Source organism: Sapajus apella, unplaced genomic scaffold (assembly GCF_009761245.1).
Source record: "Sapajus apella isolate SASKATOON/1434 unplaced genomic scaffold, GSC_monkey_1.0 scaffold34, whole genome shotgun sequence".
Classification (NCBI taxonomy): Eukaryota; Metazoa; Chordata; class Mammalia; order Primates; family Cebidae; genus Sapajus; species Sapajus apella.
The window spans coordinates 7,175,786-7,199,859 of NW_022436974.1; the positions used below are offsets into that span (position 1 = coordinate 7,175,786).

The 24,074-nt window shown below is 44.7% G+C and overlaps 1 protein-coding gene across 8 annotated transcripts in view; it reads right to left on the reverse strand.

Annotated features, from left to right (window-relative positions):
• Window positions 1-3,132: 3,132 nt before the first annotated feature.
• AMOTL1 (angiomotin like 1) overlaps window positions 3,133-24,074 on the reverse strand; it is a 172,661-nt gene continuing 151,719 nt past the window's right edge. For 5 of the 8 annotated variants that reach the window (XM_032295734.1, XM_032295733.1, XM_032295735.1 and 2 more), the window contains 5 exons: window positions 18,354-18,544; window positions 14,625-14,750; window positions 13,361-13,587; window positions 10,184-10,459; window positions 8,978-9,084 (listed from right to left, as the gene is read on the reverse strand). In XM_032295734.1, the coding sequence (XP_032151625.1) occupies window positions 8,978-9,084; window positions 10,184-10,459; window positions 13,361-13,587; window positions 14,625-14,750; window positions 18,354-18,544 (927 nt within the window). Of the gene's footprint in view, window positions 9,085-10,183; window positions 10,460-13,360; window positions 13,588-14,624; window positions 14,751-18,353; window positions 18,545-24,074 lie in introns of all 8 variants that reach the window. The other 3 variants (XM_032295732.1, XM_032295736.1, XM_032295737.1) reach the window with 1 other exon arrangement.

The following is a 24,074-nucleotide window of genomic DNA, read 5'->3' on the forward strand; positions in this document are numbered from 1 at the left end:
TACCCTCAACAGAGTGACATTATCAACATGCCTCTAGAAACTGAGGTTAGGGAAGAATAGTGTGGTCTAGAGGCTCTAGAGCCAATCTATCTGGACTTGAATCCCAGCCCTGCCACTCGCAAGCTCTAGGACTTTGGGCAAGAGGCTTAACTTCCCTGCTTCTTAGTTTCTCCATCCGTACAACGGAGCTATACTAATAGTGATTCTAAGAATTCAATGTGCTAATATAGGAAAAGCTCACAGGAGGTTGGGTGCATAACAACAATCAATAAATGTCATTATTACTCTTGCTTCTCTGGATAGAGTAGGAAGAGATGGTAGACAGAAGCCTACTGTAATTGTCCATGTGAGACATGAAGTCTTGAACGAAAGTCATGGGGATAGAGAAAATGAAAGTACAGAAGCAACGTGGGAGGATGGAATGGGCAAGAACAGGTGACCAGCTAGCTAAATGAGAGAGTAGGGGAGGAGCCCAAGGTGACTGGGATCCCTAGCAGAGAAGACGAAGTAGATGGCGCAGAAGCAGAACTGTAAATATGGAAGGGAAGGCACCAAGGTTCAGGTGATTGGGAAACCAGGCATAGATGCCTGTCTGGTACAATCAAGGACTTCATTAGATGGCCAGACATTTCCATTTTATACTCAGCATTCCTGGACCACAAGTTCTGTGGCTTTACAATGTACCTGAGGAAAACCAAGAGCAGGCCCCCAGCCCCAGTGCGGACCTGACACAGCTTCTGCCTGTTGGTCCCTTCTCCACCATGCTGCCAGCCAGGTGAGTGTTAATAAACAAAGTCTAGCAGGTAAAAATTAAGTATACATCTCACAGACCAGAGCCACTGATCCAGCCTGTCAGTATATGCCTTTGGCTGAAAAAAAAAGTCACATTTCCAAAAAGAGCCTCAGTGATGTTTTTTCAATTAGCCATCTGCTTACCAATTCTTAAACAAACACCAGCAAACAAACAAAAAAACCAACCAAAGTCAAAGGCAACAATTCAGTGCAGAGAGAGAGTGGAGGCTTTAGAAATGAGCAGGACTAGTTTCTACTGCAGAGCCAAGTGTACACTCACTTTTCTTGAGTCTATTTCCTCATTTGACGTGTAGGGGTAATAATGTCCCATAATACCTACCCCTGGGGTTCTTAAGATGAAATATTATTCCAAAGCCAACTCAATAAAACTTAGATCTTGCCTCACTTGCACATTCAGAGAGGCAAAAACCATCAGGACACAAAGTTAGGCATTGTTAGTTTCTAACAATAAGACTACACTTAATATTACCATACTCCAAAGCACTCAGTGATGTAGTCTATGATCCTTATATTATCTGTATACACATGATGAGTCTCTAAAAACTTGAGGAGAGTCACCCTTAGATGGAACTCCATATTAGATATAGAGGGCTTCCCAGGTTCCCATAAATTCCAGGTTCAATCTAAAAAAATCACCTATATATCTCCCAATATTCCAAAAAGAGGAAATTTGAGGATGACAGACTCACTAAGAGAGGGAGTCCTGGCTCAGCTGGAATGGTCTTAGGTGTCTGCCTGCCAGGAACAGGCAGATAAAAGACGCACATCAAAGACACACTGTCATGCTTGATAAAAAGGCAACAGAAACAGTAAACCATAATGACATTCTTCAATGACAGAAAGCTTATTTTGACAACACAGAAATTTAAGAAAGGAATTTCATCGCTTCTGATTTATTTCCCATTTGTGACCTAACTCCTTATCATGATGAACCTGGGCAACTTAAAAGGCATTGCTCTCTCTTGGTTCCTGAGGCCCCAGCCCAGATGTCAGAATGGAGGCCAGTGTTCCTTCAGGGCACAGATGTGTACCACTTGGAATGACTACACAGAACTGCTGGGACTGGGGACTTCTCTCCTGCGATGTACAAGGGGCCAAGAGAAAGGTCAGAGCTCAGGAGGTGCCTAGCATGATGTACATGTGTGGGATCAGCATGGGGAGGTGACAACCTGGAAGGGTCATCCAAACCCTAAACACAAATGTAGTCCTCCAGCTGTCTTCCCCAAGTCATCCTGACAGGTGGAGACTATGGAGCTACAAGGGTTCATTTTACAGGAATGGAGTCCTATTTGCACGCAGGCACAGATGGCACTTCTTGCAGATGATTCTTCAAGATGGAAGCAGGACAGACAAGAAGCCAGGCAGACAGGAGCATGAGCTCTCCTGCCTCCCAGCACCCACCCACCTCCCACATGCCAGTGCCTGGGCTCTGCATCAGGTAGACCTGCCATCTTTTGCACATTATTTGCCCAAGGTTTTCTGAGTTTCAGTCTCCTGGGGTTTAAAGTGGGGATGATGACGAGGTTGTGATTAAAGAAGATAATGCATATAAATCACACCAGTGATTACTGGGGGGCTAGAGATGCATCCTTCACACTCTCCCAGAGCTCACATCTAGGAAGCTTTTCCTATGCTAGGATTGGGGGTGGGCAAGGAGAGAGGATTCTGCTGAAAGGGCATCACTAGAGAATAAACAGCAGGCACCACCCTCTCTTAAACACAGTGATCCCAGGCGAGGGACCTTCACATAGAGATTCTCATGAGTCTTACTCTGTTCTGCGTTAATCCCCGAGGCTCCTGGCTTGGATTTCACCCATTTACCACGTGACTCCTTTCCACCAAAGCCCCACTTTTTTCTCATGTGCCCCAAGATGCTAACAAAACAGCTCCCATCTCCCATTTCCATCCTTAGATTCAGAGGCATGGCTGACTCCAGACTGCCTGGGTGAATTCCTGGGACAGCCAGTTTACAGTGATCATTTGCAGGCTCTTAATTGAGGAACCCCCAAAAGTGGACACTCATATGTATGTGTTCACTCACATGTGATCAAAGTGGACACCAGGGCCCACAGTCTCCCTGCGTTTCCTTTCTCCTTATTTGTCTGGAGGAGCCAGGAGTGGGCGGGCTGCAAGCTGCGGTGGTCTGGATGATTCATTTCCTCCTCAGAGTCAAGAGCTGTGTGTTGGTGTCAGCGTGAGGCCCACAAGGGGGGAGCTGAGGGCCTCTGAAGCAAAACAGTAAGTGGAGTAAAATGAAATGAAACGTTTATTGAGCACAAGTTCATAAGTTCTTTAAGGAAGAAAAGAGCAAGCGAGAGGGAAGAGCTATTTTATCCATTTATTATGTACAATATTAAGGCACAAGTTTAAGCAGCAAAGAAGAGGAAAATCTTTGGCTGACCAACAGCATCAATATTTGCTGTGGGGGGACTGGCAGTGTTTTTGGACTCCCCACACTGGTACACAGACCCATCTGGCTGTACAGCCATGTACACCACCCCTCAACACAGAATGGCAATACAAAGATGCCAGACATTACTGCCAGATACCAGAGTCTGCTGGGAAGAGCCTGGCATGAGCACAGCACACTGCCACCAAGCACAGTGATGCACACACACAGAGCAGGTGGGAGGGCAGTGGCAGCAGGTGGGCTGAAATCAGGCGCCCGTGCTTGCCCTTGGTACACAGAATTTTACACAATTCTGTAAGTGCTCATGGAGGAGGAGGCTCCCTGTTCCTCCTCAAAGGGAAAAAAAAAAACACCTTGATTCAATTAAAACCAATGTGGATATATTTGCTTACATTTTGTTTTGTAATAAATACTTACAGGTGTCTCTATGTGAACAGACTCCTAGGCACAATCACATGTAAACACAACACTGGGCATCCAGGCTTTGGGAGCTGATACAAGAAAATGCTGCATATGTACTTCAATATAGAGAGAGCAGTATTCTAATTCTGTGAAGAAGCAAAGTTTCATGACAAACACCCCAGTCACATCATAACATGACAATAACATGCACTAAAGTAAACATGGTTTTACAGAATACCTACCAGACATTTATATTAATGAATATGCACTTATGTCTGTAGTGTATGCAGAGATGTGAACACATAAGAGGCATGGCAAGACAAGCAGTTTTCAAAAATCTGTGTGCTAATGAGGATGGTCCTCTCTTGAAGTGGACAATTTGAGAGGCTCTGATTCCAGAGACTCATTCCAAGAAATTTCTTAGGGATTTTTTAGGAAACGAAAATGGTCTGACTTACCTTAATTGCCATCTTTATTCATCCGACTGTGCTATAAAGTACTTGAGATTATTTTCAGAACTTAAATCCATCCTCAAAGGAGGAAGATTTCTCATCTCTAAGGGAAAACCAAAGGAACGTGCCAAGCCCTGAAGGCCATTCTAATAGAGGAGTTCCCAAGATACTTTTACTTGGCAGCACTATAGCCAATCCGCACATAGTCTCCCAAAAGACACTATTTAAGGAGGGTGGGGTGACATGAAACACTTTGATATTCTGTATGTTAAGAAAAGAAATTCCCACAAACAACCGTATAGTCATACCTCATATGTATACACTCACTTATACACATGTCTTTAAGTACCATTAAATTACTAAGTGAGAAAAGGGTATATTACTTAAAATAAAGAGAAAAATTGCTTGTTTGTTCCAGGAGAAGTTCACTTACTGAAATGCTAACTTTTGCATTCCCTTAGCTGATCAACTTCTGGTAACTTCTTAATTACTTTGCCTGTCTCCCATGGAGCCACATGTCAGAGGCAAACCCATTAAACAATCGTCACATCTAATGAAGACATTTTAAACACTTTAATTACTTAAACAACAACAAAAAAGAAATGAAACATTTATAAAGCATGTACCACGGCTGCCTCAGGTTTTAGGATGTGGAGAAGTCAATGGTAGGCTGGATACTCTGTGACTACTTAAAGCCTTACTCATTTAAAAACATTTGTGGGATCTCACTGACTATGGCCATGGTACTCCTTCACTTAAGAGGAGTGCAAGATCATTCAGAGTACACAGAGAAGCATGTCCACTTAACTCCAGTGCGGACATGGGGCAATACTCTGGTTTTGAAAAACACATCTATTTGCTCAGCACAACTCCCTGCAGTCTAAGCATGAGCCCCCCGCATCAAAAGCTTTTAATGCCCCAATCTATTATCCGCTGCTTTCTAGATCCACAGCCCCACCTGAAGTCTGTTTCCTTAAGTCTCTGGGACTCAGGCCGGTGAGGAGAATTTCCCACTCTGTCAGCACCTGGCATGAAGGTGCTACAGCCACTGCAGCATGAGGATGCACACCCAGGTGAGAACAAACAGGAGTAATGACTGGCTGCTCTGCACGGGACATTCTGAGCACCTCCTACCTGAGTAACAGACACACTGAATTCTCTGTTCCACATTCAGAACTAATTTGGTGCAACTGTTTCAGAATCTATGCCAAGACTTGTGGAGTCAAACTCATACGTGAGTTCCAAAGAGCAACTCCAGAAGACTTCACCCAGAAGAGCTCCACCACTGCCTGCTCACCCAACGAAAGCCTGAGGGGGGCCAAGGCAGCCCTGCCCTGCGTGTGTGGTTAGAATATGCTGAACTCCACATTACCATTGGCTGCCAGCTTCTGGGAAGCAGAGAAAATGCTGAGAGAAGAAAATGCTAAGAAAGTGTTCTGCACATGCTCTGAAAGTTTTGGAAAATAATGTGTTTTTCTTGGCAGCTTAGCTATAGGAACCTGCAGACAGTAACAGTTCTTATGCACAGAACCACCTACTTAGTGAAACTCTAGCGTCAGAGACCTGACTCCAACTTCTCAAATTCCGTATAATATCCTGGCAGCACACAGAAACTGACAGACAACACAGTCTAGGGTGAAGCAGAACAACGCTGGCATACCTTCTCGTGAAGCCAGAGCCTCTCCCCTTCACCCTGAGACAGGATGCTCAAGTTCTATAATCAGGCGCCACTGGGCAAGTTTGAAGTCCAGGTCTCTGGGAAGTGCAGAAGTATTTTGTAAGTATAGTTTGCAGCTGTGCTTTTGGTGGAACATAATAATTTCCATCTGTGCCTAGCATTTACAGGCAATTCTATGAGTTCTGGGCTTAGTCCTATTTCTTAGGCTCTGAGATGTGTGATAGCTCTGTGTGTGTGTGTGTGTGTGTGTGTGTGCGTGCGTGTAGGTACGCATGTGCACACGTATCACAGATGGAGACAGAGACTGGCAAGGTGCAGTGCCACATGTTAGAGGATGCAGAGCCCAGCGCCTCTCCAAACTTTGTTTTAAATCATCCTAGCTTCTCCTGGATGTGAGATTTCAGGAAGGGACTTAACCTTTCTGAGCCCATTTCTTCATCAGTGAAATCAGAATAATAAGTTCACCCCCTGTACTGCAGGTAGGTTGAGGACTAATTTAAAAAGGTACTTACTACACTGTTGGTATACAATTGGCACTAGAAAATACAGCTAGCATTATTTTTTCTGAAAATCTGTTTAAGATACTGTAAGCTGCCCAGAACAAAGAGCAGATGCTCAGTATATGTCCAGACTTCAGGAAAGCTATGACGATGAAAGTATTTAGTGCCCTGGCTTGGCAGGAAATTTCCCATAGAAGAAGGCATTTTAAAGCTATAGATCTTGTTCTTAAGGAAGAGTCTTGGTAGGTTAAGAGAAAAAATATATTGTCAAAGTCCACAGTACAACACACTTGAAACCCTGAAACATAGCAGTGTGTTCGTTTGTTTTCTGACAATTAAAACACTTGGCAGTTCAGGGGGACCTCGAAGAGTAAGTGAGTCTTATATCTGATTGGGGCAATGAGGTGTCTGGGGCATGAAGACCAGGCTTTGGGAGAAAGAGCTGGGTCTCTCACTCTAACCTATGTCTAAGGGAGGCAGCCCAAGCTTGGAGTGGCCCAGACCTAAGGACATTCTGATCTCAGTTTATGTTGGTCCATCCCCAACATAACCTGAGGTTAGAATGTCCTTAAGAGAGTTAGCTGCCACGTCCTAATCTCACCCCCTATGAAACGAGGTGGTAACAGATTAGGATGGGATCTCTCTGCCTTCTTCCCACCCATGTCCATCCTCGACCCTTTCCCCCATGGATGAGGCTTCCTGTGCCCTCTTCCCACGCCCTAGGGCATGGGGTGAGCTCAATGCTCAGCCTCTCAGAGCTCCTCAGTTTCCCCCGTCTGCACAACGTGTACTCCGATGCTCAATGTGAGACTAGAGGAGATGATGAGCAGGTGGCACAATGTGCAGTGCCTACGGCAAAGCAGAGCTTCAGAGGGCTGGTTCCCACTCCTCTGTCATACTGGGTGGCACAGAGGCTGGCCAAAGCCACTGATTTCTTCCCTCCCCTCTCCAGTCTATACATCTTGTCTTCCTTCTATCATCTGAATTTGGGGAGGCTATAACTTTACCAAGGTTACACACCCGGAACCAGTCCTAAAATAAGCTACCCAAGCAAAGTTCCCTGAGTAGCACTGTCTTGAGTGTTTCATTTAGAAGGTACTTGGAAAAAGGACCCCCTTTTTTTCTTCCTCGAAGCAAGCATGAGGAAAGGAAACTGGGAAAACACTGATCCAAGATGACCTGGAGGGACAGAAACTTCAGGACCCTGTAGGAGCATCACTCTGATAGCCTGATGAGTTTCTCCTCTTTTCTAATCCAGCACCTTCTAGATTTGTAAAGGAAGCCAGTGTCTGAAGAGTTGAACATGCAATGTCACAGCAGAGGTATAGGACCCACCACTTAACACACTCCTGGCTCTTTCCATGGCACTTCTGTCTCACTTTGAATAAACTGCCTCAAAACTGAAATCCTGAAAAACCTGACCACACTGTATATGCTCTGGTCTGGTAGGTTACAAAAGAAGTTCACAACAGAGACAACCTGGTGCCACGGAGGTCTGGCTGCTGATCGAGAGCAAGCAGAGGTGTGCATGGGGAAGGAAAGAGTGTGAATACACTCATGAGCTGCAATACAAGAAGGTATACGGGAGCCTGGTGAGATTCTGGAAACCACTGAGACAACTGTAAATTGGCATCTGTTTCCTTGGAGTGCTGTCCTAAGTGTTCTCCAACAGAGCAATGGAGTTTGGAAATGTCAAGCTCCTTGCAAGAGAGCCCATGTGAGAGACAAAAAAAGCAAGTGCCATGATCTTAATGCCAGATGTCACAGGGACCCACGGAATCTCCTGCCTCCTCAAAGCTTGCTTAGTTCACAGTCTGAATGAGGTTCAAAGCTGCAACCCAGCTGCACAAATGTGAAGTAGCCAAGAAGTTGACACGTGGCTTTGTCCTGCTGGTCACTATCAAACACAGCAGGAATGATGACAGGTACTGCTTTCATAAATCCCATACCTAAGGAATTCTGCTATGTCTTATTAAAAAGAAAAAAAAAATAAAGGAACAACAAAAAATAAAATTAAAGACAGTAAGGCAGAGACAGAGCTGAAATCAGAAGTCAGGATGGATGAGGACCGAGACCATAATCCATCCTGCTTAGAAAACACAGCAGAATTCAGAAAAGCTAAAAAGCCCAATAATCTCTTGAAAATCCAAACCAAACAGGTAATTAGGTGAAGACCACCTTTCAAATCCCCCTTGCCCTCCATGCTGCTTCTCACTGCCACACTCACACACAAGGGACACTCCATGGTTGGCACAGGTGACACTGCATTATGCCAAGACAGGCCTTCAAAATTTCTTGGAGGCTCTTCTTAAACCAAACATGCTAAGAGGTAAAGAGAATGGGGGTATTCCAAGGAAGATCCACATTTGGGTTTATCTGTTTATAATCAGTGAATAGGGGTACACAGGCCCTCCCCAAGAGATATATTTTCTGTACAATGAAAAATTCCATTTCCTATTTCTTAACTTTGTTTGCAAACCTACATGCCTCTTTTCTCTTCCACCATGTCCAATAAAATCCATTGCGTTCTCTTCTATCTTCAGTCACGTAGGTCTCCTGTTTTCGTGTTTAACACTTATAAAATGTGTTCTTATGAGTCTGAAATCTTTATCAGTTGAAATCATTCCTGATTTCCCATCTACGACCTTCTAGATCTTTCTTCTTTCTCTGCCACTTTCCTTGTTTGTCAATGTTCCGTTCTGAAATTCCACAGAGATGGCAGTTAGATGAGGACTTCCATCATCTCTCCATCGGGGAACTCGGGCTTGTGCAGCAAGCTGCTGACCCGGCCTCTGTGGTCAGGCGACTTTCCGTGGCCAGGAGAGTTCTCTGCCAAATAGAGGGGAAACATCAACTGCCCATTCCACAGGAGGGGCATAGGCTTTCCAAGCTCTCTAAAATGGACCCACGTCCAATACCACTGCACACCCAGGATTCTCACCATAGTGCATGTGAGATGATCCAGCCCACAGCGGGAACATGCAGAATGACTGAGCCAGGATTCAGACACAAATACAAACAAGGATGGTTATGGGAGAGGTTTTAGAGGGTGAGGATGACAGTGGCACTCTGTGCAGGAGCCCCTCACACCCTCTACTCAAAACTATCAGGTGCATACTCTGAGCCAGGCACTTTTTACATGTTCTCTGGCTTACTCAGAAAAGAATTACATCTTTAAAAAGTGGCGACATTGTATTTACTTGTCTACTTTGAAAGGTGAAAATAAACAACCCCGTTGGAGGAAACCTTTAACTTAGGCCCCACATAGCCTGTACCTCCTCAAAAGAATTCCCAAAAAGGGAGGTCTCCGTGACCATGATTAGTGCAAAGCCAGGTCTATTCTTACCCAGGACACTTCAGGACTCACTGCAAGGCTCACCTCTCCCAAGCTGTCCTCCCTTAAATATTTTAAACAGCTAATTCATCCTGGCCCAAGTGCTGTGTCACAAATTAACAGACTCTGCAGCTCAATCGATTTTCTCCTTCCATTGGGATGTCCTCCACTGAGGTCAGAATCCCTGGCAAGTCAGCACCCTGAAGGCAACAGTGAACTTGTGCTTTTGATGTACCCGGTGCCTTATTCTGGCTCCCAAACATACCGGAGGGCGTTCGGTACCTATCATCCCTCAGAATCTGTTGTCACTTCTTCTGGGGAAGGGATAGTTAAAAAGCATGAATTGCCAGGGTAGTCTCGAGCTGTGCACTCATTTCAAATAGTAATAAACTAGATGTGTCTATACGCATTTTATTCCCATAATAAGAAAGGGCACACATAACCTAAGTGCATTAGGATAGCCACACTCATAAATATCCCCACAGAGTAAGGGCTGATGGGTGCTCCTGCTCCCTTTCTAGCTCAACAAAAGACTCTCTTAGGCCAGACAGTTCTCCGGTTTTCAGGGATATCAAGGTGGGATAGCCCACGTACCCAGTTTCTCTGTGCTCCCTTTGGCCGCTGGGTGTTTCAGGACCGGGCTGTGAGCAGGGGTCGTGCTCAGACGGCCGCGGCTGGGGAGGGAAGCCATGTTGGGCCAGAAGAGCTCAGCACTCTTGTCGGTCTGTGTGCTGCTGTCCTTGCTGCCTGTCTTGGCGTGGGCACTGCTGGCTGCCATGGTGGAGGCTGTGGGGGACAGTGCTGAGGTGGGCGGGGGTGGTGGCAGCGGGGTGGAGGCATGTTCGTAGTGCTCCTTCCCCAGCAGCAATCCTGAGGGCAGAGAACAGATTTTTCAATGACGTTTTTTTTTTTTTTTTTTCGTTTTTCTTTTTTTGAAAAAAACTAAAACTAGTTTTAGAGATCTGTTCCTTGTTGACTTATGATTGCTTCAATCATTCATTGATTCATTCACCAAGCATTTAATAAACACTTATTATAAGACTGATAAAATGACAAATACTGAGTAAATAAAAAATGAAAGACCTAGTTAGTTAGTTCCCTTCCTAAAAAAACATAGGTTTTTTTTTTTGTTTTTTTTTTTTTGAGTGGAGAAGTAGGTGTCAAGTAAATGGATTATAATTTAATATATAAACTGTAGGATACAATTATTCGCAGGGTGGTATGGAAGAACAGAGAAGTGCCAATTCCCAGAGCAGGAGGGGTAGGGAGGTTCCTGCAAGGCCTTCTAGAGACCATGCTTGCTGTCCCCAAAGTGGCCCAGTGGGCTGGCCTGAAGCATGGCTGTGTGCTTAAGGAAAACTACAAGGCTTCCCTGGTCCTAGACACGTTCCCATTGGCTTGCTGCTCTTCTGAATAGTTCACAATTCCACCCCACTCCTTGTAATGGATGGACGGTCTCCCACGGGCCTGGGTTCAAAGATAAACATGCTACTTGCATGTTTCTGCAGTGGAACTGTAGCCTCCAAGAAGCAGAAAGCCAGCCAGGCTCTTAGGAAAGGCTATTTAGCCCCTCTCCTTATCCCCTTCCCCAAGAGTAGTGAGGCGGGGGTGGGGAAGAGGGCATGCTGGCTATGGAAAACGGAAGCATGGTGTGCAGAGGTATCCATTTTCCTCAGAGCTTTCCTGGAAAGCTGGGCAGGAGGATAACTTTTTATTTTTAAATACAGAACATATGCAAGAAAGTGCCAGCACCCTAGAACACCAGCCTACAGATACTGTGGTATGCACAATCAAGTATTTGTTTTCTTATCTTGTAGATAGCCAGCAATTCATAAAGTATCTTTGTCAGGGCTGTTTTAAGCGCCCATTCATAACTTAGGGCAGTTCAGTTTGTCAGAGGCAGTGCTTTTCAAAATGCAATGTGCATACCAATGACTTAGCTATATTGTTAAAAGGAAGACCTGATCCAGCAGCCAAGGCCTGGGATTCTGGATTTCTAAGAAGCTCCCCAATGGTGCTGGTTGGTGCCACTGGCCCACAGACCACAGTGAGCAGCAAAAACCTTTGTATGTGCTTCTCACATCATCTCACTTCATACTGCATGGCATTCCTGTGAGGCAGGCCTTATCGTCTGTCTTACAGAGAAGAAAATGGAAGCTCAGAAAAACTAGCATCTCATAGCTAAGAAGCAGCAGAAATGGGATTCAAACCCAGCTGTGTATGACTTTGGAGTCCAACCTATGCTCTTTCCGCTTCATCACCCAGCCTGTGGAAACTCCAGAGTCTGCAGGATATCCTTGTAGGGGATGACAGGTTGAATAAGTCACTACCCAGCCATAGCTCTTGGGAGCCCGTGGACAATCAGGAAGATATCCATTGTCACCTCCACCTCCTTCCAGAGCCCCTCAGGTAAGCAATGGTGACAACATGGGGGGAACTCTGCAGTCGCCCATGAACCTGCCTCATTCCCTCAGCGAGTCCCTCCCTGTGTTTGTGACATGTAGACACCAATGACAACAATGAGGAGGAATATCAGTGCAGGGAACATAGCAGCTCTTCCTTTAGACAACTCCTCTGGCTCCTAGGCCTGGTTTAGACATGCCAGGTCCTTGGGGATACAGGCATAGACACCAGAGATGCCTGCCTGGCTGCATGTCACAAACAGGCGACTCCCAGGGAGGTTTCTACCACCGCTGAGCAAATTTCAAACTTCTTAACCAGGCCTGTCTCCCAGCTCTCTCACTGGGTTGGCAGCTAAATGTCCTTGGGACAGTCTTTGATGATCTCAGCTGCTGTCCACACACATCATTTTCGAAGTGCATTTCCTTTGAGGGCAGGTGCTGTTGAAGCTACCAGTGGAGAAACTTCAAACAGAGATTCTGGCTGGGAGCCTTTGATTCCCCCAACTCTGTCAGGTTCATATGGAGGCTTTTATCCCCTCTGGCCCAGAGCAGCCAGTCTCCTATGGGGTCTTATGCTGAGGACAATTGGCTCTCAGCTCCACAGAGAAACACAAACACAAGCTGACCCAGGGAAATGCATCAAAGAAGGGCCAGACCCCTGGGGGGGCCAGAGTGCAGGGGAAGGGTGGGGAGGACCTGTGCATGGGCTGGCTGCCTGCTTCTCCTCCAGCTCTGCTAGCCCAGCCAGGCAACAAGCACATTGGTGACATGTAGGTTTTCTGCCCCCAGAAAACCTACTCCTGGCTAAGACCACACTTAGGGAATGATCCTCAAAATTCCACACATGCAGTAACAATACAGCAAAAACTTACCACCCCCACCGCCTTATGCAAGAGAGCACTTCTTCCAATGTGCCCTCCCTGTTATCCCAGTCTTCCCTCCCATGCTCCATGGGGTAAAGCAGGTAGACACTGTCCTCCCTTTCTAGACATGGAAGCAGAGGTGGAGCCACCATACATCTGGTCTAGAGCAGAGCCAAGTTCAGAGGCATGATGTCCTTAGGCTTTTCCATGAGAGCCTTTTGTGTTATAAGGGTCACCTCAACTTACAACAATAATAGATAATTATGATCTGAGTCAATCCATGGCTAAGAGCTACTCAAGTGGTGCACTCTTTAGAATTTACACAATGCTTCCACATATCTCAGTGAATTTCTATAACTGAAGTATGACTGATTTCCCTCCCCACTTCACAAATGATTAAACTGAGACCAGGAACTATTCAGGGACATTTCTGTGTCCCATGAGTGGCAGGGAAGCTGTCTGCTCTTGCTTTTCCAATTCTCGTCTAACAGAGGTGTGGGGCTCACCTATGCTCCCCTTCCAGGTCTTCTCTTCCTTCTTCTCCTCAGCCAGCTGGCTGCTGGTAAGTGAGGTCTGGCGAGAGTGTGTCCCAGTGGCTGCAGCTATGGATGGAACGGAGCGGGCAGGACGTAGGCTAGAGGAGTCTGTCTTCCCAACATCTTTACGAGATCGCTGCTGCAAGACCTTAATCATAGCATCCTTCTCTATGATTTTGGCATGGAGATTTTTAATACTGTAAAACAAAACAAAACAGTCTTAATAAAAAGCCACTTGGTTAGAAAAACTTGAAACACTTCTCTCAGGCTGTCCCAAGGACTTTAGTGTAATTTAGGGATAGAGGATGAAGTGCAGTACGAGTCTTCAAACGTTGATCATCTCCAAATTGTTAAGACAGATCTTTTGTAATAGATCAAAAGGGTACACTTCTGTGGCACCTTGGGAAACTAAGACTTTGGGAGGTACAGTTAGAAAGACTGTGGCCACATTCTTGGACCAGTAGGCTGGGGACCATATTTAGAAGATTTAGCATTGGGGTGGGAGGGGGCGGAGTGTGGGGGGTAGGGTAAGGGATAGAGAAGCATAAAAATTCTAAAGCCTCAAACAGTGTGAGTTTTCAACTATTTTCTAAGAAAAAAGAACCAAGATGGACAGGTTCTCTGGTAGAAGATGATTTTTCTGGAAGAACGCTGAAAAATTTCTTTTCACAGCTTTGATAGTAACTCACTGAGCCTATCTATCAATGGCTCAACTACTCAGTCCTGTTTTCACATCTGCAAAATAAGAGGCCTAGGGATGCCAGGGCTTCACAAGCCCTCAGGTAGTGAAGGGGGTCAGGCTAGTTTTATTATGTCAAAAAGTCTGCTGTAAATTTTGTGTAGCCCATCAGAAGAGTGCATTAGCGAAATATGTTCTTTATTTCGGGTTGGAATGTATAAATTCTGGGTCAAAAACTCTGAACCTTTGGAATATAATGTTTCCCCTTTTCAGCTCACAATGTCATAGAGATAGACACCAAGAAATAATACAGACATCTAAAGTCTTCTGTCATTAGACTCAGCCTCCATCTTAAAACCTGCAGGTGACATGCAATTTTCCCCAGAAACCTCCAGCACCAGACCCATTGGTGCAACTGGGGAGGAGAGTTTTTGGAGATCTCATGCTCATAGCCTTTCAGAACAATACAGAGAAGCAATCCTTTCTAGAAGGCCTGGAGTGTAAGTGCAAACACGGGCTGGCGGTCCCCACGCACCACACATGGCCATCCCTTACGTGTATTCCATGTCCTGACACCTTCTGTTGGCCTGCACCACCTCCTCCTCCTCCTGCCAGATGTGGGCCTCCAGCGAGCTCTCTCCGTAGCTGCCATTCCGTGAGTGGTTGATGATCGTAGTGTCCCTGGAAACACAAGGACATGCGTTCAATCATAGGAAACCTTCTTGCTTTGTCTCAATGCAAACTCAGAATGGAGGTGCTGGTGTTCACGTTGGAACAGAGATCAGCTCTGCACCTCCAGCTGTTCATGAAGGCCTTCCCTCCCCATTTCCCCAGCTCAGTTATCAATTTCATCTGATGCTCATACAGAGAAAGGTATAAATGCTCGTGGAGAGGTGACCACAGTGCTAAAACTCTCTCCACAAACTCCACCCACTTTGCCTCTCCTGAATTCTGTCCACTTCCCTTCCTAAGCTAGATAGAATTAAGCAGCATCTAAGGAAAACAAAATAAAATTCAAAAATCAAGTCCCCTCCACCTTCTACTGACTACATTGTATATTTAGCTGCATGGCATGTTATGAATATGTAAATCAGGCACCTAGAGATTTAATCTACTGACATATGGACACTATTAATATTATAATGTTTGTAGGTATTTCTATGTTTGTACTTTTTCATGCTTGTCCTGTATCTCATTTTTCCAATCAGAGTTTAGGTTTTATGTCTGTTTATCATCCATATAGCATAGAGTACCTACTTCAGTATTTCACAGTAAAATGGGAGCTCGGTAGATATTTAAAACTGAGACTGGTCCTCTCAGAGTGAGGCTGCAAGCTGAAGTCTTGCTTCATGTTTATATTCTGTCTCACTTCTTGCTTTATTGGCCCTGCCTGGGATACAGGACAATGTAATAGGCATGCCGGGTCCCAGGCTGAAAGACGAAGACAGACACTGTCCTTGGCAAGTTCAGGTGAGGGGGGTACAGTAAGGGCAAGGGAAGACATGGGTAGATTAAGAAGCAGTTTCACTGCAAGCATCTGTCTGACTATAAACAACCAGTCACTGATAACTAGTCCTGCCACTGATTTTGACAGTTTAATTACTCCTAACTAACAATGATTAGTAAAAATAAGATCACTGCATCATCTAAGTGATGTACCTCAAGATGAAAGGCACAATAATGGCTCTGATTACATGAGTATTTAATTAGTAAGACATGATGTAGCCAAGTGTTTTACATATTTTTAACTTCATATGCTAATGTACAATCATACTGAAAACTTTTTTTTTTTGAGACGGAGTTTCATTCTTGTTGCCCAGACTGGAGTGCAGTGGCATGATCTTGGCTCACTGCAACCTCTGCTTCCTGAATTCAAGCAATTCTCCTGTCCCAGCCTTCCAAGTAGCTGGGATTACAGGCATGCACCATCATACCTGGCTAATTTTGTATTTTTAGTAGAAATGGGTTTCACCATGTTGGTCAGTCTGGTCTTGAACTACTGATCTCAGGTGATCCACCCACCTCAGCCTTCCAAAGTACTAGGATTACGGATGTAAGCCACCATCCCTGGCCTGGAACCTTTTAAGCTTTTTTTTTTTTTAAAAAAAAAACAGAATAGCCCAAAACAGCAAAAAAGAGGCCCCTTTAATGACAGCTATCAACATTAAACAGCATTTACTTCATGCAGGGACTGGGCAGAGCATGGTAAACATGGTCTCTCATTTCGTTCTCACAACTTGTGCAAGAGGAATTATTATCCTCAATTTCTAGATGAAGAAACCAGGGTTAGGCGACTTTTCCAAGAACACTCAGTGAATGGTGAAAATGGATTCTAACCCAGATGTTTATGACTCCAAAATCCACGCCCTAAACCGTCACTCTATACTCTTGCAAGTTTCATATGTCTTTACGAAGAAGGTCTCAGCAAAGATGCATAAAGGTAAAAACAAACCAAAGGGCATGTGTGAGAATGTGGCTCAGAAAAGTGCAAAGTGTCACTGAAAATATACTAAAGGCCAAACGATGTAGAAAGCAAACAGAACACTTAAAACATACTTGTAAAATTATAAATTCACACTATGGTGCACAAAATCATCAATATAGAAATTAGTGGTTAGAAACATTTTCAACAAATTTACTTTTGGAGACTTTAAATGAAGCTGGAAACAAATTAAAAAATTCATGTTTACACCGCCAAGTGAGGATAGTAAACACAATTAGAGAAAAGCAACTTATACAGTAAATATATAAAACTCTGAAAGAAATATTACATTGCTGTGAAATTTGTAAAAAGTTTCAAAACCTTCCCCACACATAAAAAGTAAGCTAACTTTCTAAAAGTTCTGATCAACAGCATAAAGATGCACAAAGATGGGAAAACTAGTTGGTGTACAGAAGTTATTTTCTCTGTTTAAAAATCATTGCATATAAATATAAAGCATTCTTTTGTGGCTGAAACGTCACAAAACTAATGGCTAGAAATAGTCATTTTTACCAATTCGTCTGTGGCCGTTTAGCACCTAGACAGCAAGGGCTCAGAATGTGTACCTTTCTCAAAAATGCTTCATTTTCCTTTTTTGTATTGAAAAAAGAAAAAAAAAAAAAGCAATGCTGAAATGACAGAGGTTTTCTTTGAAAAGAACATTAAGATTGGAGCTAACTATCTGAGGTTCTCTGAACCTATGTCTCCCACCCAGAAGGGGTAGTCTGTAATGGAGGGTAGTTGCTCACAGAATTATTAGGTGCTCAATAAAATGTGTAAAAGCAAAGTAGGCAGGGTGGCGAGGGTGGAAAGGCACTCCCACTACCCATCCAACACTCCAAACAGGGCAGAGAAGGGGAAGAGTGGGACTGGATGAATCCCACAGAACTCCTGCTCTCTGATGTAAGAGCCAGTTCTCAAACTGGGTGGGAGGCAGTGAGGGGCCGGATGGGTCCCCTGCAGAGCCACCCGTGTGTGCCGCAACTATGCATGCAGCTGAGATCCAGCAGCCTAACGTCAAAAGGAAACTGACTTGCTCACTCTTGACAACAGTATGTTTTAACAGAACATTTGGGAGTATTTTTGTGAATTACTGCACACCTTGAGCTAGCTTATAAAGATAGAATAAGCCGTGCACCTACAAAAAGAAGGTAAGGCAACAGAGGTAAAAACTGACAGCAGCAGAAAAGAATTTCAAACTAAGTGAAATCAGTTTTCAAGCCAGGAAGGTCTCGATCAGTACCAGCGTGATTAGGTATCAACAACTGCACCTCTCTAAGCCTCATTTTCTTCACTTGTAAAATGAAGATAATAACAATATACCTGCTCTCAGGGCTGCTATGAGAATTATCTATTCTTCTAGTTTGGCCCATGATATAAATATGGCATCAAAAGTTGTCTTAAATATACTCTCACGGCATCACTCTTGGTGATTGCACAGTATTCCTCTGTGCCATGTACTTTAAATTATTAAATGAGCCTCCTCTTCTTGAAATCTAGGCTGTTAAATGAATTGATATTTTCAATAACACTGTGATTATTTAGACATTCATCTTCAGACACATATATTTTTCAGATCAATGTCTAGAAGTAGAATTGTGGAATCAAAGGGAAGATATATATTGCCAAATCATCCTCCAGAAATGTCATACGACCTTGCTCTCCAACTAGCACTACAATCTCTTAAGAATAATTTTTAGCTACCTTGCTTCCTGAAATGGGCCTTGGACATCTCTGGATACCGTTTGTTTTGATTTTTTAAAACTGTGCTTTTACAACCACCAGAGTTCCACTGGTCTCACCTCTCAGCTGCTGCAGTGGCTGCGGCATTCATGGCAAAGCGTCGGATGGTGCTCTCCTCTAGGTACTTCTGCTCCCACTTCGTCATGTCGGCCTCCAGGGCCAGGATCCGCTCCTCTTTCTCCCGCACAAGTTCCAGGAGGGCTGGGGCATTGTATTCTGGCATGTTGGCTGGCTGGCCATTTCCATGTTTCTGAGGGAGTGGAAAAAACATCTTGATGCTCAAAGTCACATCAATGCTGTCTGCACAACTGCCTATACAGAACACATGAGGTTCCCTAGATCCTGCACAATTCACACACCATGCTACTTCACCTCCAAATTCCTCTATTGTAGTTAATTCTCATGGAGCTCTGAAACACAGACAATACTGTCCCAGTTTTACAGATGAGAAATAGAGTTGCTGAGGGATTAAATTAATAATGCAATGTCTCTCAGCTAATCAGTAGTAGGGTCAGGATTCAAACCTGGGTCTATCGCCACAGGTCAAGGCCTTTGGGTACAAGAAGTGGCTTATCTAGTGGTGTGCAGTTAATTACACCAACAGAATAGGATTAAGTCTTGACCTCCTGGTCTAGGGTACTTTCTCGAGAATTCCACAAAGCTATTCTAGTTGTTTGTTTCCCCTGAGGCTGGCAGGGGAAATGGAAGGCAAAGGAAATGGGAGATGCCCTAACTTGCATGCTTGCTGACTGCAATGCAGGGAAGGGAGATATTTATACCTGCTCCACTCAGAGGACTGAGAATGAGAATCAGACTAGATAATGTATACGAAAGCAGAAGACCTCTAGCATAAGGCAAGCTCATTTTTCAGCTCTTTCTGTGTTAGTAAGAAAAAATAAAGCCATTTTCTGGATTGCTCACAAACTGAGGATGTTAATACCTCATAATCTTTTTCCTTTAATCAAGTACACTATTTCCTCTAAAGAGCGTGACATAGAAGAAGATGGTGTTCTAAGAGAGTTCTGCCTTCAGAGCAGCAGCAGCAGAGATAGATCATCTCAGGGTCTCAGGGTTAGAGGCCCAGTCAGAGTGTGGACCAGGCTCCCTAGTACTCCAGGGAGAATGATTTCATCACACCTAGTCTATGTCCTGGGGTACACATTCCCCTCATGTTTTCCAGGGATTGCAAATTTAAAATGCAGAGCTGGATGCAAGGTGAGAGGTATGTGAATGCTTTATCCAGAACCACATAATCCCCTAGATTAAGAAAAGGACTAGAGAATTAGCCAGAGCAACAGCTGGACATTTGTGCCATACTGATGGAATCTAATCCTATCAGAGAGGAAAAAATAAACGAGCCTATGGGTTTTTTGTAAACCAAATTTTGTTTCTATCCGATTTTTTAAAGCTACAAATGTAAATTATTCTAGGAAGTAGTGTCTTGCCAGTGACCAACATTCTAAGCAGGAAAAGAGCAGAAGGGCATACCTGTCCTCACCTGACCTGTGCAGGGGGGGCACTAACTCCATCTGGCCAGGCACCTAGACTCAGGCAGGAGAACAAATGAACCAGTCCAGCGAGATGAGAAGCTCCTTTATTTTTAGAAACTTTCCAAGAAAAAGCTCCCATGGCCTCACTAAGCTGCCATCTATGCTTGCCGGTTTCTATCTAAATCCCTTCTGTTACCATCTCAGCTGGCTTATTGTTACAGAATCCTTTTAACCTCACATGAGATCACGACAACTCTTTATAGTGCCCCCCTCAATTCAAGTCATTAAGAGTTATTTATATAAATGCATGAATGTCAACATTCAAGGGTACAGAGTTAGCTTGGTCTAATGGGTAAGTGTGCTACTGAGAAAAACAGATTAACAGTCAAGTGGGATTCAGCTAGCTAGACAACAGGTACTGACTGAGCATCTACCATGTGCCAGGGAAGCAACAGTGAACACAACAGATTAAGTCTTCACCCTCAATGTGTTCTCATGGGAGGAATGTCCTCATTAGCTACATGACCTTGGGCTGGTCCCTTTAGTGTCCCTGTGCCTCATTTTCCTTTCAAAGAACATTCTTCAGGAACCTTCTCTCTTCACTCTCATAGGACTACTGTGGAAGTAAGATGTGAAACTTAAAGCTCTTTGTAAAAGAGATAAAATTGCGAGTTCTTAAAAATGTAAATTCCCAGGCCAGGTGCGGTGGCTCACGCCTGTAATCCCAGAACGTTGGGAGGCTGAGGCGGGCGGATCACGAGGTCAAGAGATCGAGACTATCTTGGCCAACATAGTGAAACCCCATCTCTACTAAAATACAAAAATTAGCTGGGCGTGGTGGTGCGTGCCTGCAGTCCCAGCTACTTGGGAGGCTGAGGCAGGAGAATTGCTTGCAGCTGGGAGGCAGAGGTTATAGTGAGCCAAGATTGCACCACTGCACTCCAGCCTGGCGCGTGGAGAAAGAGAGAAACTCTGTCTCAGAAAAAAAAAAAAAAAAAAAGTAAATTCCCTTCTCTCTTTTTTTTCTCTTTCACTTCCCTCCCAGTTTCTAATGATGCTGAAGTACTATTTGACCTCCCATGGTAGAGCAGCAATTACTTATAAAACAGGAGCTGTTAAGAGCTTTTCTTTCTGCTAGTTCTATTGTCCCAACCTATCTTTCTCTCTCTACCTGCCTTCAATAACCCACATTTCTGTTGACGTTGTTTTCAATGAGGCTGGAAAATCTGGGGTAAGGGCGGAATTTGGGAGAGGGCACCACAAATGCCCTAAGACCTCAAATGACTCTGAAGGTAGTGATGGTAATGAAAACAGCAGTGAGAGAGATTTGTTTTTAATCAATTGCTAAGCACAAGGCATTCTGAGAAGTACTCTGCTCAGATTTTATTTGTAGTTACAAGTGTGAGGTAAGTATAATTTATTTGCCTCTCTTTATAGACAAGGAGGCTGAGGCTCAGAAGGATGACTTACTCTAGGTTACTTTTCTGGTGGGAGGCAGGATTTGACTGTGGCTGGTTTAACCCTGGGGCCCTTGCTCTGAATCAACACACGATTCCATGCCTCTCTGCCCATCGTCAGTGTACCAGCCCTTCTGGAAAGCTCCAGAAGAAATAATTGGAGCTCACTTGAGGGCTCCGTGTTGTTAGAGGGGGCCAAGTAGACAGGCTCAGCTGTGTCCTGGTATGAGTCATAGGGCAGAGCCCTTACTTGGGCTGTGTATTCAACAAGAACTCTAAGGTGCACTCTTCAAAGTCTCCTCAGAATAATGTCCTATGGGAGATGGTGAGTCCATGCAGTTGGTCTATTGCCCTGTTGAGCGTGGAGATGACCAGGGGGTTTGTGACAGTGTGACCCCAGCATGCTTTCTAAAGCTGGCAGATAACTACCTCAAACACAGGGACGAAGGAACAGGGTGTGGCGTGGAGGGCGGAAGTCTTTCCCAAGGCTGCTGCCCAAGAACTGGCAGGCACATTCATGAGCTGCCTGAGGGTGAATGAGGAGGAGGGAATCAGAGAGGCCCTGCATCATCTTTCCCGGACAGACTGAGTTCCTCAGATGACCCCATGTTCTCAAGTGGACTCCGAGTCATCCCTGGCGAGGCCAGCAGAGCTGCCCCCAAGACCAGTCCACAGATACCAAATATGAGTTTAGACAAACTTTGCCCTTTTAACAGTATCTGCCACATGGAACTAGTAAAAAATTCAAAATGTTTCCAGTGGATTTTTTTTTCTTGTAATAACATTTTAACCTTTTTTGGTTATAAGATAATGTATGCTTACTGGGAAAATTAGAAAATAAAGTAGTATTACAGGAAAAAAATAAAGAATAATACAGGTTGAGTATCCTGAACCTGAAAATACAAAATCTAAAACACTCTAGTCTCAAGCATTTCAGATAAGGGATATTCAACCTGTATTTATCTTTTTCATGAGTATCAAGAACAACAGGAAAATGATCCCTCAATGTATATCATAGGAGGCAGATTAATGCTCTCATTAGAAACAAACAAGCAAACTGTAATGTTATTTTTAAAGACATGCTAAGCATCACAGTTCTGTTTAGAGACTGTCTCCTCATCTTCGATCCCACATCAGCCATACACAGCTGGGGGTCTGCCATCAGCTCCCAAGCACAAATTCAAAATGCAAGCAGAGTAATTTCCCAGAAGAGCCTCAATTCTGAAATTGCTGTCCCCTACTGGTGCTGCTCAGCCTGTCAGCAGCCTTCACACACAGCAGGAATGTTGTTGTTGCCTGCCTGAGGAAACTGTGTGGGTGAGCCTGCATGGGACTGAATGTGCACGCAATCAACTATACTCTGTGGCAATTAAGGTATTTTTCAAATAATTCTAACATCATGTTTCTTGTTCTTCATAAATGACAGGGATAATGGAGGTGAGTCTGGTTTCACAGCACTCAGAAGAGTCAAGGGTTAGTAATCTTAACTCTAGGGTGTGGACAGCATATTAACCAGGAAAGAACATTCTTTCTGTGCTCTAAGAACCAAGATTTGCCTATTTGGTCAGCCAAAGAAAGGCTCATCAATGTCTACTGAGGCCAGTGCCATACCTGGAACCAGGGAGAATCCCTGTCCTCAAGTTGGGGAAGCGACGGTCTCAGCAACTAAGCAACAGAGAACAGCTGAAGGGTGTACCTGTGCCAAACTGTGTGGCACAGATTATAAGTATTAGATGTCTACAGAAAGACCTGCCTTTTCTTACAGGCTATCCACCAAGCCAAGGTTGGGAGGCAGAGGTGGGTTTCTTACTTTTCTGGGCAATATCACTAACACCTCTTTCTCCAGCCAAGTGCACGCACCTAGAGGAACCTCATGGGCCTGCCCTGCGAGAGGGCTGAGCTGGCCTGAGTGCACATGCACAAGTGTTTTCAAGTGTTTCAACCACAGCCACAATGCCCTATCCAGTAGATAATTCCATGGGGCCCTGCTTTGCATTTCCCTTGGTATCCCAATTTAGAGCATACCCCTCACCAGCTGCATAATACAGGTCTCTGCTCATCATGCTGGCTGAGGTGGACAGGCTCGTCTGAGTCAGGAGCCTTTGACCAGTCTTCTTCCTGCTTGCTGTGCTGCAGGTGAATCCGAGGCTGGGCGTTTCACTCTGCTTACTCCTAGCTGAGTATCATGCTAAGATGTCACCAGCAGAAAAAAAGAGGCAGCAGGAATAGGAACTTATGGTTTATATTATTTCTAGGGATGGTCTTAAATCACTTCTTCTCCTTTATCTCTGAAAACTCACTGATCATCATGCCCTACTAATGTCACCCCATTATTGGCTCTTCCCTTCAACTCCTCCACGGGTTCTCACTGTCACTACACCCTAGGCTGTACCGACAACCTTCAGGCTGGCCTCTGCGACTTTAACATTCACCCTCTGGATGGTCCTCTGACATCAGAGGGCTCTCTGGCCGATCTCTTGCACCATATTTCTCTCCAGCTTAAAAACCTCCCAGTTGCTGGCACTCTGCTGACTACAGGGAAAAGCCCAGTCTCTCAGCTTGATCAAATGCCCTCCACAAGTAGCCTTGGTCTCCTCACCAGCCACTGAACTGGGCATTATCCCCTAGCTACCTGCACCCTGCTGCCCTGGACCTGTCATGCCATTTCATGGCCCTGTCCTTTACACATCCTCTCTTTCTACCTCTGATGTTCTTGCCCTTGAATGCCCAACAAACTCATCTTTCAATGTCCAGCCCAAATGTCCTCCTCTCTGAAGTCATCTAATGCTGGATTCCCCTCTCCCCAGCCCCAAGCTGGTGACCACTTTCTCTC